General features: G+C 38.0%; 1 protein-coding gene across 3 annotated transcripts in view; it reads left to right on the top strand.

Moving 5' to 3' along the window:
- The window catches only part of tjap1 (tight junction associated protein 1 (peripheral)), a 72,638-nt gene that overhangs the window by 42,085 nt on the left and 16,047 nt on the right, over positions 1 to 14,506 (top strand). For all 3 annotated transcript variants that reach the window (XM_046875920.1, XM_046875911.1, XM_046875930.1), the window contains 3 exons: positions 2,363 to 2,558; positions 5,904 to 5,932; positions 9,916 to 10,077. In XM_046875920.1, the coding sequence (XP_046731876.1) occupies positions 2,403 to 2,558; positions 5,904 to 5,932; positions 9,916 to 10,077 (347 nt within the window). In that variant the 5' untranslated portion in view covers positions 2,363 to 2,402. The remainder of the gene's footprint in view (positions 1 to 2,362; positions 2,559 to 5,903; positions 5,933 to 9,915; positions 10,078 to 14,506) is intronic.

The raw sequence follows: 14,506 nt of genomic DNA, 5'->3' as shown, positions 1-14,506 counted from the left end.
TATGGTAGCAAGTATCCAAGGCTGATTTTACATATTGTACCAATTTCTTTATGGTATTTATGTGAGGTTAATATTATTTAACATCTTAAATACTGATATTAATAATCAAGATTTTTCTGTTTTCCGGCGACCATTAAAGGACTACTATTAAATACTATTTTGAATTTTTTCAGACCTTTTTCAAGTTACATTTTCATGTTCACCTTTCATTTAGAGGCTCACTGTATGCTTTACAGATTTCTTACTCTGATTAAATGCATAAATTAATGAAAGTATTAGTCTAAATTCATTTACTCTCAAATGACATTTAACCCATGTGACAAACAGGGTACAAATAAACCACATAGGAATTTAATTAAACATAAAATATTATGTCTGTCTACAATGCGAATGTCAGATTTTCCCAGAAATGAATTACAACTTGATTTTGAAGTGCACTCAGTTATAATGAAGGCCACTTCATGATGAAAGTCTGCAGCACTTGCGTGGGCCTGGAGGTGTAAAGACCACATGCTGAGACTCGGTCCACTTTTCTGTTACTGAAGGAGCTTCTGTACGTTCATTGACCAAAAAATGTGTGGCCCTTCACTCTGTCCGTCTGTCTTTCTGTCCGTCTGTCTTTCTGTCTGTCTGTCTGTCTATTGTTTTGTGGTGTATATTAGTCTGTAATTGGTATCCTAGTATCCTCCTTGTGTGTCAAATCAAGAAATGGTTTTAATCACCATTTATTATAGTAAACACTTTAAGGACAAAAGTTTGAAGACACCTGAACATAATATTTGTGTGTTTTTTTTTATTTTATTCTATGTTTAGTCCCCATTTGCTGTTATATTTGCCTCCACTCTTCTGGGAAGATTTTGGAGTGTGTTTGTGGAGATTTGTTTGTTACTGAAGTCAGGTACTGATGTAGGTGAGGTGAGGAGGTCTGGGGTGCAGTCAGTAAAGGTATTCAGTAGGGTTGAGGTCAGAGTTATACAGCAGGAGATCTTCCACTGCAACCCATGTAAAGCATATCTTCATGGAGCTGGCTTTGTGCACAGGTGCAGTCTTATGTTGGAACAGGTTTGTGTCTCATAGACTAAGTGCAGAGAAAATGTATGTCTTAATTGGTCCAACGGTCTGAGACCACTAAGGAAAATGATTGTTTTTCCTACTTTATAAATTAAATACAGCAAATATGTTCAGCAAATAAAAGCTGCAAAATCTTGATTGAAAAGTAAAATTTTTATAGAATATTGATATGTAATTATTTCATTTCTTAATCTCCCTTTTGCTTAAACAACAATTCACTCTTTAATTTGAACTCATTAATGTTCGATCAAAACCCTTGGAGTGTCGTCTGAACATGCTCTTAAGTGCAAGCATTTTCTGCTCTTATGTTCAAGATCCAAAGGCCACAATTTTTCTTAAATTTGCCACATAAATTAATTAGAATTGTGTTACGTTTCAGATTTTTTAAATGTCCCCCGTTTGTTTTCATTTATTTGTTTAAACTTTGTTCATTTTCATCTATAAATAATTGACACTGATACAACCTCTATAGCACGACATTGGTGGACAGCGTTGACACACCAGCTTTTTGTTGTTCTGGTTTTATCACTAAAGGTAGGATTAATTGCTTTCCTAAAATAGCTGCTGTTTTAAACAATGACCCAGTCGAACATGGTCTGATCCAGAAAAGAGCAGGAGAGTCCTGCGGGGGTATTAGGTTTTGAAAATGTTTCTGGCAGGACGAGATCAGGAAAAAATGGCTGCATAGGCTATAGATTTGTGTTTTAATACTGGCATTATTATATGTTTTATTCTAATTGATTTGAGTCCATGATGCCTTTTAACCCCCTGTCTAAACTCAGCTTGCTATAAGGAAAATTCAATTAGACAACATGAAATAATAAACTTTAGCTTGTTATCAGTCACTTGCTTTAGGGCAAAACCCACTTCACCCTATTCACTATGATTTTTTTTTTTTTCTCTTTCTGCTTTTCACTCCATTCCTTCCATTTATGTTTCAAAAATACTCTTGTACCTTTTACTACACATTCTCCCAGGCTCAGTCAGATTAAAAAATATATATATAAAAATAGCGTTAACTGATCTTTAATGGTTATTTGAAGTGACATGCCCCTCCCTCTCTTACTCAATCTCTGATGGCCTGCTTCTGGCAGTTGTTTCTATCCGCCCAGTGCTGCTGCATTCATCAAAGCCTATTGATTTAAACTGTTTTTTTTATGGTACTTGCTTGGGGCGATGGAGGTAGTGTGCTGGGGAGAGTGAGAGCAGGCAGATGAACTGAGCTGTCTTTTTTCATGAAGCAGGACTCTTGGTTTTTGCTCGTGCAATTTTTTTTTATGCCTCTTGGTAGGATTACTGGTTAACGTGCGGATAGAGACTGAGCGCCTAGAATGACGAGTGCAGCCCCAGCCCGCAAGCCCTATCGAAAGGCACCTCCGCAGCACCGCGAAACTCGCCACAATCAGCCCGTGCTCCGAGAGGACGTTACTGGCAGCCCCACAGCAACCCGTGACTCTCCAGCTCCAGCCCAGCATGCCCCAAGTCAGGTAATTTGTCTACAAGATTATTCTCACGTTTTGCAGCGCACGCGCTTGACTAGCCCTTACCGGAAATTCTCAGAAAGTATCGAGGGTCCAGATGTTTTCTCATCATCCTGGTCAGACAGTGAACCGGAAGTTTCCAGTCTCTCTAGTTTAGAGCTCATTGTTCTTCCTCCTCCACGGATATTCAGCCATGGTGCTGTTGGAGTGTCTCTTCCTCCCAAACCAAGGAACGTCATGAACCGGTTTCTTAGCCGTAGCGAGGACCTGCTTTTGAAGTCCGTTGAAGAGGATCGTCCGAGCTGGAAAGGGTTTCAGAAGAGTATGCGTTGCATTTCCCCAGCTCAGTCCAGCAGAAGTGGGGAGCGCTCGTTAGTCTTTAAAGAAGAGGCAGAAATATTTGTTCCCGGAGAGGAACAGCATCTTTCAAAGTCTGCATTTCCGACACAAGCAATTCCAACCAAGGGTATCCTCAAGCAGACTCAATACCTAAGAGTACATGCAAAAGACAGCCTCCGAAAGTCCAAATCAGCAGAGATGCTGGGATGCAGCCACAGCCCTAAGAGAAACCCCAAGAGCATGTCCTTGGACCGGGAGAGAAAACCTGGTCTCCCGTCACCAGGATGTGATGCCTTCATAAGCTCTGCTTTGCCAAGTTCAGTGCTGCCAGAATGGAAGGTCCGCCTCTTAGAGGAAAAGCTCAAGTTCTCCCAGTTCTTGGATGAGATTACTTGCAGAGTTTTGAGCCCTGCTAGCTTGACAATGCTGCGCTATAAAAAGCAAGAAACCTCTAAAGAAATCCAGGCCCAGCAAAGTCCTTGTCAGCAAGGTGATTCCAAGGAGCATAAAAGGGAAAAGGTGAACCGATGGTGGACTGAATATACCACCCAACAGGACAGAGAGGCAACGAGAGAGAAGAAAGACAAGTCCAGAACAAGGCATGTTTCTCTGAAGGTCAACCTGGAACAAGAGCCAGAGAAAGGGCATATCTACCCCAAAATGGAAAGAACGCGACTTAAATCCGAAGCTTCTGATTATGGACGGATAGAGGTTAGTAGCGATTCCAGGCACAGTAGTGAGGCTGGGTGGGATAGCAGGAATCGACAGGGGGTTCAGCAACAGCCACTGCTCCACCAGTCAGCCCAGCTGGAGCCAAGGACTCAGCCAAAGGACACTGTGAATAAATTAAGGCTGACAAAGGCTGGAATGTCTACAATTCATGTGGAAAGTGAAAACATACCATCATCACAAACTGCTTTTTTGGTTTTATCACAAAGTAAGGTACGTGTACCAAACGTTTTTTCCTTTATTATCCGTACCCTTCTGTCGCTGAACAAAAAAAAAAAAAGAGAATACAGGCAGTCCCCGAGTTACATTGGTTTAACTTACGTTTTTCCGTATGGAAAATTGTAAAATTTCCTGCTGCAATAAAAATTGCGATACGTTGGGACTCTACCAGGATGTATGCATCTTTTACCTTGTTTGATGCCGTACTCTCGTCAGCAATCAACAGAGTTCAGTTGTCTCTATGTTGGAGCGTATATTTGTTTGTGTATATGGTGTTTCAAAGCCCAATTTTAGCCTTTCTTTTTTTTTTTAGACTGAAACAGACCCTGAAAAGGTTCACGCTCTGCCCGTGCACCCGCCCGTTTCCACACACACATATACTCTATAGTTTATACATTGCTATAGTGTAAATTGCTCTGTTTGGCTAAATTATGTCTTGTAATGTGTTACATTATTTCAAATGACAGTTTATTACCCCACACTCATCACGATTCTTGAAGACTCCTGGGTAGACTAGGCCATGTCTAAACCATATTTTCAAATTGCGATGAGGTAATTGTGACGCAGCTCCAACGTAAATCGGGGACTATCTGTAATGTGTGCAAAGTCAACTTGAAGACCAATTTCAAGACAAAAAAATGGCTGGTTTGTGAACACAGTTTTTTAGTTGTAGAAATAAAATACACAAATAGACTTTAAAATTAAAATGTATATACATTTTTAAAAGTAATGAAAGTAAATATATCATATTGCACATTTTATGAGTAAATAAGTAATATTGCACATGTGAGACAGTAATTGCCTTAGATGAACACACTTGTGGTGGACGATAACACCGGTGTACATGATTGTACACAAACAGTCCCAAAGCAATAAGATTATACATGGAAAACATTATATATGGTGGTTGGTATATATGTATGTATATATGTATATGTGTGTGTGTATGTGTGTGTATATATATATATATATATATATATATATATATATATATATATATATATATATATATATATATATATATATATGTGTGTGTGTGTGTATATATATATATATATATATATATATATATATATATATATATATATATATATATATATATATATATATATATATGTATGTGTGTATATATATATATATATATATATATATATATATATATATATATATATATATATATATATATATAAAATATCTCCTGGGCATAGAATTTGCCAGAGCTGCACAGGTTGTTGCTGGGATTCTCCTCCATATTGACATCAGAGAGATGCTGGATGTTGGACACATGGTGCATCTCCACTTTCCCCTAAGGATGCCCCACAGGTGCTCAAAAGTGTTCAGGCCACTCCTTCACCTTCAGCATCCTCAGCATGGCATTTGTCATCTTGGTGGTGTGTTTGGGGTCATTATTATGTTGGAGAACTGCAGATCGGCCAGACATCATGTTCTGCTTCAGAATGTCACAGTTCATGATGGAATCCATGAACCGCATTAAACCCTTGTTTTCCTCCCCAGTACCAGCAGTACTCATGTAGCCCCAGACCATGATGTTACCACCACCATGGTTGACTGTAGGCAAGACACAATTTTATTGATTATCCTCACGAGGGCGTTGCCACACATGCAGAACATCATCCGGGCCAAACAAGTTTATCTTTATCAGACCACAGGACATGTTTCCAGTAATTCACGCTCTTGGACAGGTTGTCTTCAGCAAACCGTTTGTGGGCTTTCTTGTGAGCCAGTTTCAGAAGAGGCTTCCTTCTGGGATTATGATGATCATGCAGACCGACTTGTTGCAGTGTGTGGCATATGGTCTGAAGACTGACAAGCGGATCATCCGATCCAATTGCACTGTTAAGGTTTATGCCAAAATTTAATCGCTAGTTAATTTTCATATTTGCAATTTCAAAACCAGCGTGTTCCTAATGAATAATTATGTTGTCCTGTACAAGCTGTTCCTTTATTATTAAATGTACTGTAGATGCAGATATTGTTTTTTATTATGTACACTTGTATACTTTTATTTTTATTAAGTAATTATAATTTTTTTTTTTTTTACAGGAATCATTATCGGATGCTGACAAAATCAAGTAAGTGCTTTTTTTTATTTTTGTTCTTTTTTTTTTATTGATGCTCTTTTCTTGCAGTGTCTATGACTGGTTAAACCATTCTTGTATTTTTATTCAAGGACCTTACATACTTAATAAGCCGTATTTTTTGCACGTTACACTTGTATGGTCTTGTATGTTGTGTATTTCAATTGAAGGGGTTTTATCTGGCATATCTGTGTCCAGGGCAGTAAGGTAAAGACAGGGTAGACACAGCGCTAAACAGCAGGAATGTGTAGAGCAAGTATCAATCAGTGACAGAACACCTCTACGCAGAGATCAATCAGTGCACACGTGGACTCTTCATTGTTTATTTAAAAACTTTGTTGTCTTGCTGTTCTTTAAATACATTAATTCACAGTGTGAACACTGGTGTCTTGTATGAGCCACTGAGGAGGCTCTCCTGGGAGTGTCTGCCTCTGCCATCTGTGCAAAGCTGCTGGAAACATGTTTTGTCCATTTTAAATGATACCGATTTTGCCAGAGAAATGGGTCTTTTTGTAAGTGTAGCACATGCTGTTTGTATTTGTGTTACTCATGCACTGCTTTATTTTGCATCTCCCTTTGTATGTCTAATACAACCAACCTCCAAGTGATCTGTAACGGAAGCATTTATGCCATGTGACATTGGCAGATTCATTGATTGGCCTAGATGCTCAGTGATTGGGGGGGTGGGGTGCGGGGTGTGCGGTGTCTACTGCCGAAACACACACACGTCATAGTATCTCTTTTTTTTTCTCTAATTGTAAAGGACTACGCTCAGCCACTCTGAGTTGATTCAAATTCTGTCCACACTCTACTTTTAGTTGTAATACAAGTTCCTCATTGTGATACATCCACCAGTGTTCCCGTCCCTTTCTTCTCTTCGGATCTGCCTCATCCTGATGCTCTACCTCTGGATTAAGTTCTCTTCAGTTGGAGACACTCTGTTTGCCTGGGGATGGTTCCACATCAACTCTCTGAAGATGCATGAAATTACTGAGCAACACAAGAACTTTGAGGATGAATTTGGTCTGTAATTAATACAACTGTCTACTACAGTGGTTTAGGACCCCAGGTTGCACACCTTAACACTGATGAACTCTAACGAATGGACGTTCGGTGCCACCTAGATGAGGATGGTGTTGCCTTAAGAGTCTGGTTCCTTATAAGGTTTTCGTTTTTCCTTGCCACAGTCACCACTGTCTCACCAATTAGGGATAAACTTACAATTGTAAGGAACAAACTTATACATTCTTTTATAAATGCTTTACCTTAGTAAATTAATATGCAATGTCATGCGCTGTACAAAAATTAATTCATTTGAATACTTTGGAACTTCAACAAGATTTCTTGAATATATAAAGCAATTTCTCTGGTAAATTAAAAAAAAATGCCTTTGCTTCCTTTTCACATCAGGCACACACTTATACCACAATGGATGTGTAATATACACATATCAGGGGCTTATAGAACATTAGTTGTTTTTTAACCTAGCTTGTGACCAGAAAATTAAAACAAAGCAATGCTTCAGCGAATGTCTGTTCATGAATCTGTGCTGTTTCCACACCATTCTATGTCGCCTACATTCAAAGCACACTATGCACTAGTCTGATATCAGATTTCTACTTCTTTATGTAGGATTTGTTTTTGATACATATTTCTACTTGATTTCTTCTGACAAATGCTACATATTTTGTAGCATATTGTTCATACCATTTTTGAGATCAAATGCATAATATGACAAATATTTTGTCAGACAGCAAGAGAGAGTTATTTTTTTTCTCATTTTTTCTTTTTCATTATTGTTAATTTTGGATAGAGAGTAATAGGGTTAGATCAGCATAAAGAGACCATAGGCACACACACACACACACACACACACACACACACACACACACACACACACACACACACACAATCTTACATATGCAGCCCAGGACCCTGTTATTGAAAGTAATGGATAAAGCTCTTTGCACTTAAGTGGAGATATGGAATGGAAAACGAGATGCATTACCACAGCAGAGTAAACATTTCAGTATACTAGAACATCGGCCATCATTTATCAAGTTGGCTGCATTTATTCATAAATCGGTCATACGCGCATTTAATACGATTCAATTCAATTTTCGCTTTTAACAATGGAAATTTGCCCAAAGCAGCTTTACATAATGAATAGTTTGGGAATATCCATTTTCGCATCTTTAATTAGCCGCAATAAGTTTATCCCTAATGAGCAAGAAAGTGATACGGAAGGAAAGACTCTATAAAATGATATTCAGAAGAAACGATTGTACTGATTCCGATAGCTAGGTTGGATCGTACTTGCCGATAACCAACTAATCAACTAATTCTTTCAAAAGTTGGGAGAGAAAAAAAAAAAACACTCCTTATATAATAGTACTGAACTTCAAAAATAAAATATATAATATAAAAAATATAAAATAAAAATTGATGTAATTTTAACGCTTTGTAAATGGTAACGCTTTGCAGTAAGATTCCATATGATAGCATTGAGTAAAGTTAATAAATGCTTTGAAAGTATTGTTTGTTTGTTAATTTCAACATTTACTAATACATATTTGCTGATTAGATCCAGCAATCGGATCGGTGCTGAATAAATGGGCAAAACCAATGGATCGGTTGAGTTCTACTCAAAAGAAAATCAATGGCACGGAATGTCCTTTCATTGTAGTTTCATCATTATTGAGATGTTCCACTGTTCACTGATTTACACTTAAATGGAAAAACTGTCAATTGGGGTTGCAGCCCCAAACCATTGTAGCAAACTGTCCACACTAATCACAGTTTAAATCCATCCTCATGGTTCCTGAGCGTAACCCTGCAAAGTAACCTTATGGATCTTGAGGCTGTTTATGTGCAACCATTCTTAGTTGTATGACTTACAGTTGAAGAAAAAAATTGAGCACCAGCAAGTCTGTAGAGCAGAAGGAGACAGAATCTTACACTAAAGGATGTGAATCTCAATTTTATCCTGTCTATGTATAGCTGTTAGCTATAAACATGTAAACAATATGAACATGAACACCTCAGCTAATGAAAGATTAGCATCAGTCACACTAAGGGAGACGATGGTAAGCTTGAGAAATAAAAGCTTGCTTAAAAATCGGTTCCAATTTATACAGCGTGGTCTTTTCATGGTGTGCAACTTTCACGTCAGCTTTCTTCACACAGACGTTGACGTGTAATAAATATTATGTTGGTCATTTGTCTTCAGATTCTGACCCTAGTACAACTGCTAAAAATTGTACCGGTGTAAAAGTTATTCAAAAGACTTATTTTTGTCTTTAGATTCATCGTTCAGTAGTCATTTTGTGTTTCCAGCCCTTGAACTTTTATGCAGATTTGTGGGCATCACCATGCAAATAAGCTGTGCTGGGAACTTGAGTTGGATGACATGCAAGTAAAATAAACATCAGCAGAATTTCTGAAACGCTTGTAAATTCATCTGAGAATTGTTTGTTGCTTTGGTCTACACATGCGTTTTGGATTACTGATCGATTTATTTAATAAAATTTTTTTTTAAACTTATTTTGTAATAATGACAGGAATTCAGTTTGTAATGCCAAAAAAAGAGCCGTATATTTTCAGATCCTGTGGGCTTCAGCGAAGGAGACCTATTTTTATATTTTTTTTTTGCACACAGCATATGTATTGTCTCCTCAGCACACAACCAAATGGCCTCAGCACATAGTGGCCTCATGGTCTCTCTCACACACACACACACACACACACACACACACACACACAAGGTTTACCACTTAAATATGCACATACCTGCACAAATCTACAGTAGATTATTTTTGCAGACCCACATAAGCATTAAGTTTTGGACTGAGACAGGAAGTTGGATTTAATGTAAAGGATGTATTGCTCTAATAGTTTACTTAAGATACGCAGCCATTTCTAAAATATTAGCATTATTGATAAAAAAAATTAAAAAAACATACTGCCTATGTTTCCAGGATCTTACAGCAGCAGAATGAAGACCTGCGCCGCCATCTCACACATACCACCCACAAAATGGAGGCAATGGAGGCGGAGTTTGAGAATCGCAGACACTACATGCAGACAGAGATGGGCCGGACACAAGACGATCTGGAGAAAATGAAAGACAAGTTTCGAAGGTTAGACCCACCATCTGTGTGTGTGTCTATCTCACACTGTCTCTCTTGAATACCCTATGGATGTGTTAGCTCAGTAGCTCTGCCTTACTCAGTAACACACTATCGCCCAGACAAACTGACTCAGCCTCCCATGGCTGTTGGCTGGCGTTCACCATCTGGTAATGTACTTACTGTCTCTCCACTCTGTCTCTCCACTCTGTCTCAGACTCGGTGTCTCCTCTTTCCAATGTGCAGCGAACATCTTCCTCTCAATCTATTTTTGAATGCCCGTTATAAAAGCGGGAAAAGTAATGAGTGTATAAATATGCTGAGCACCATCAGTTTCAATTAATCTGATGTGCACAAGGTGTTGGTTCTGAGACAGAGATGGGAAGAGCAGGAATATATAGCCATGAGGCAGTGATGCACAAGGTCTGTTTCATGACCAAGACTGAAATGGGTTGTCTGAAAAATACTGAGATTTTCTATCAATGCTTTAGATGTTTTGCCCTGAGTACTCCTGTCCTCACCTGTCTCTCCTAGTCATACTCAGGACATGTTGGACCACCGAGGTGCAAGACCACTCGTCATGTTCAATATTTCATGAGCGAATCGTGACCTTCTATAATATTAACTTCAGCTGTCTGCAGAGCTGCTCAATCTATTTGAATGTCTGGAGTTTAGCACATGGAGTGAATTTGGATTTCATTTAGTTTGATTATGAGGATTTATTATGTTAAAACACCAAGAAAGCACAAAGAGTGTGTCACATATCTAAATCTTTTTGCATTATATGGACAGTTTGTACACACCTGAGCATAAGATTCAGTGCTTTTTAAACATCCCATTCCACATTTTAGTTCCTACTTACTATTACAATAACCTCCAGTCTTTTGGGAAGATGTTCCACTAGATTTCGGAGTGGTGTTGTGGAGATTTGTGATTATTCAGCCACAAGGGCATTAGTAAAGTCAGGTACTGATGTTGTGGTGCAGTCAACGCTCCAATATATCCCAGAGCTCTATAGCAGACCATTCAAGATCCAACCCATAAAAAGCATATCTTCATGAATCTTGCTTTGTGCACAGGTGCATTGTGCTGCTGAAACAGGTTTGGATCTCCTAGTTCAAGTAAAAATCTAATGCTGTTGCAAACAAATTTATCCTATACCTTAAAGTGTGCCTTCAAGTTTGTGGTAACAGTTTGGAGCTAGAAAAGTCAGGTGTACCTGACTGAGGAAATAAAACCCATCGTTACAGTATAGTATCTATACATAATAGTGATTCATTTAAACTTCCACTTGAGTAAAATTACAAAAGTATTTGCCTTCAAATGTAAAGTATCCAAAGTACTATGATTTATTATGGCTATAATGTATTATTTTTGTCACAAGACACTTTACTTAATCAACTCAGTTTATGTGAAAAGATTTTAATGTTACTCTTAACACACCAGTCTATTAATAGAATGATATTAATGAGTCAAACACTGATTGGTATCATTACAATTATAATGAGCCCAAAACCTTCTTAAAAAAACCCATGCAAATCAGGCCACAGGTGTTGTGGCGAGTTTGAGTCAGGAGTTTCTTCCATCATTTATTCTTCTTAAAATGTTCTGCTGTTGAACTCATGCTGAACTGTATGTAAGCACCAATTACCAAGCACCAATCAAAAACAAGCTCAAACAGAGTTTAGTTTTTATTCACCCATAAATAAAAAGCAACGACTGATTTCACAAAATGTAGTCGAGTAAAAAGTACGATATTTGACTTTGAAATGTAGTAAAGTGAAAGTAAAAGTCTCCCCCTATAGAAACACTTCAGTAAAATACATATACAAGATAAAGCTGCTTAACTACAGTAACAAATGACATTTACTTCGTTACTGTTCACGACTGCTTTGAAGTATTTGTGTGCAATTTTTTTTTTTTCGTTTGAAAAAGTTTATATAATTAGGCTTCCTTGTACTTATATTTAAATCAGTAGGGAAATTAGTTTGGTTGCTCTGTCCAGTAACTTGCGAAGAAAAACAAGGAAAAACGTGACTATAGTGATCATCTTTGATCATGATTCAATCAAGGGGGAAAAAATGATATGGAGATGCTAATTTTCCCACCCCTAAGGTTAATTACATAAACAAAAATCACATCTAATTTCCATAAGGATGCCTTAAAACCCACTGTTGCAAGATAAATTCCGGCCAAAATACCCTCCTCCGTTCAATTTTTTTAAACGTTTCTAAATCTTCTTCTTCTTCTTCTTCTTCTTTCGACTGCTCCCATTAGGGGTCGCCACAGCGGATCATCCGTCTCCATACCACCCTGTCCTCTACATCTGCCTCTTTCACACGTTTCTAAATGTTGATTTAAAAAGAAATGTGTGTCTGGATTGTGTATCCTCATCCTCCAGCCTGATTTGCTCTCATTTAATGGCACTTGTTTCCTCTGAGCCTGTTTACCTGATTGTCAGTGTCTAATTCTGTTGCAATCAGACCAGTCTTCATTTCCAATCAGGATGCGTACCTGTCTCATATGTTGCAACCGGATGGCAATCGGATTCAATCAGCATTCTTCCCGTCAAATCGGAGACTGCATTGCGGCTTTAGCTCTATTTTTAAATACTCTGTGCCATTTTTATAATAGTCTAATCGGATAACTATGGGGTAATGAACCTGCGCACGTTCGTTAATGTGTGAGTAATGTACGCTTTGCAATGCTCACACACGTATTAGGACCCTGAGGATACAGCGGTCAGTTTTAGAAACTGGAAGACTTTTCTCTTAATGATTGCTGTATTTATTTTTCTCTGCCTCTCACGGATAATCAGCAATCATTGCCGCTTTGCCGAGTCTGACCTACCTGTCATGATCCAACTGAATTCTACCTCTACCTTAATATTGTTTATTTGGATTGTTTCCCCCCCTCTGTCTTTTCGAGGAGAAACCCTGAGTAATAGTGATTACTGAACATCCTGAGTGTGTCAGTTATATTGAGTTCTATTACACAGTATGAGTTTATGGCTGTACTCATTGGCTGTAATCAGTGGTGCTTGTGAAAATGTATTTATTCCATTTTAATTGTTACAAGGTGAGACAGAAGCCCCCTAGTGTAAAACTATATTGATTTGAGAATGCGAGCGAGGCAATCTAACTCTATTAACTGGGAAACAGACTTAGTCAATCCCAGTAGTCTGTGTAAGCATAAATTGATATTGATGATCCGGTATTAATGTTTGACTGAAAAATGCCTTGGCATGTATTTACAGGATGTAATGTTAGTGATGTATTTAGAATCTTGGAAAAGGAGTATAAAACATGAGACGCACTCAACCCAGAGTCCCTGAACTGAGCCTGTGTTCAGAATTGAATATTAGTTGAAGTGCATAACGATCCTGCGAAGCGCACTGTGTAAGTGCTCCGTCTAATACTGTGTGGTCAACAGATCAATCGGTTCGTTCACTGGAGGCCCAGCTACAGCTCTTATCCTCATCACACTGACCCTGACTAACATGCACATTCCGCTCTAATGTTAGCATTTAAAAAAAAAAAATTGTATACATTAGAATGCATTTTTTGTGTAATCTACACGTACTTACATCTACTGTAAGTCTTGAAGCATCTCGAGCATTTTTTATTTTTTTTATATTTATTTATTTTTATTTATATATATATATATATATATATATATATATATATATATATATATATATATATATATGTATATATATATATATGTATATATATATATATATATATATATATATATATATATATATATATATATATATATATATATATATATATACACAGTACAGACCAAAAGTTTGGACACACCTCATTCAAAGAGCTTTCTTTATTTTCATGACTATGAAAATTGTAGAGTCACACTGAAGGCATCAAAACTATGAATTAACACATGTGGAATTATATACATAACAAAAAAGTGTGAAACAACTGAAAAATGTCATATTCTAGGTTCTTCAAAGTAGCCACCTTTTGCTTTGATTACTGCTTTGCACACTCTTGGCATTCTCTTGATGAGCTTCAAGAGGTAGTCACCTGAAATGGTCTTCCAACAGTCTTGAAGGAGTTTCCAGAGATGCTTAGCACTTGTTGGCCCTTTTGCCTTCACTCTGCGGTCCAGCTCACCCCAAACCATCTCGATTGGGTTCAGGTCCGGTGACTGTGGAGGCCAGGTCATCTGGCGCAGCACCCCATCACTCTCCTTCTTGGTCAAATAGCCCTTACACAGCCTGGAGGTGTGTTTGGGGTCGTGTCCTGTTTAAAAATAAATGATGGTCTAACTAAACGCAAACCGGATGGAATAGCATGCCGCTGCAAGATGCTGTGGTAGACATGCTGGTTCAGTATGCCTTCCATTTTGAATAAATCCCCAACAGTGTCACCAGCAAAGCACACCCACACCATCACACCTCCTCCTCCATGCTTCA

Source organism: Silurus meridionalis, chromosome 2 (assembly GCF_014805685.1).
Source record: "Silurus meridionalis isolate SWU-2019-XX chromosome 2, ASM1480568v1, whole genome shotgun sequence".
Taxonomy (NCBI): domain Eukaryota; kingdom Metazoa; phylum Chordata; class Actinopteri; order Siluriformes; family Siluridae; genus Silurus; species Silurus meridionalis.
Note: the sequence above shows the minus strand (reverse complement) of the source record. Positions and strands in the feature narration are given on the sequence as shown.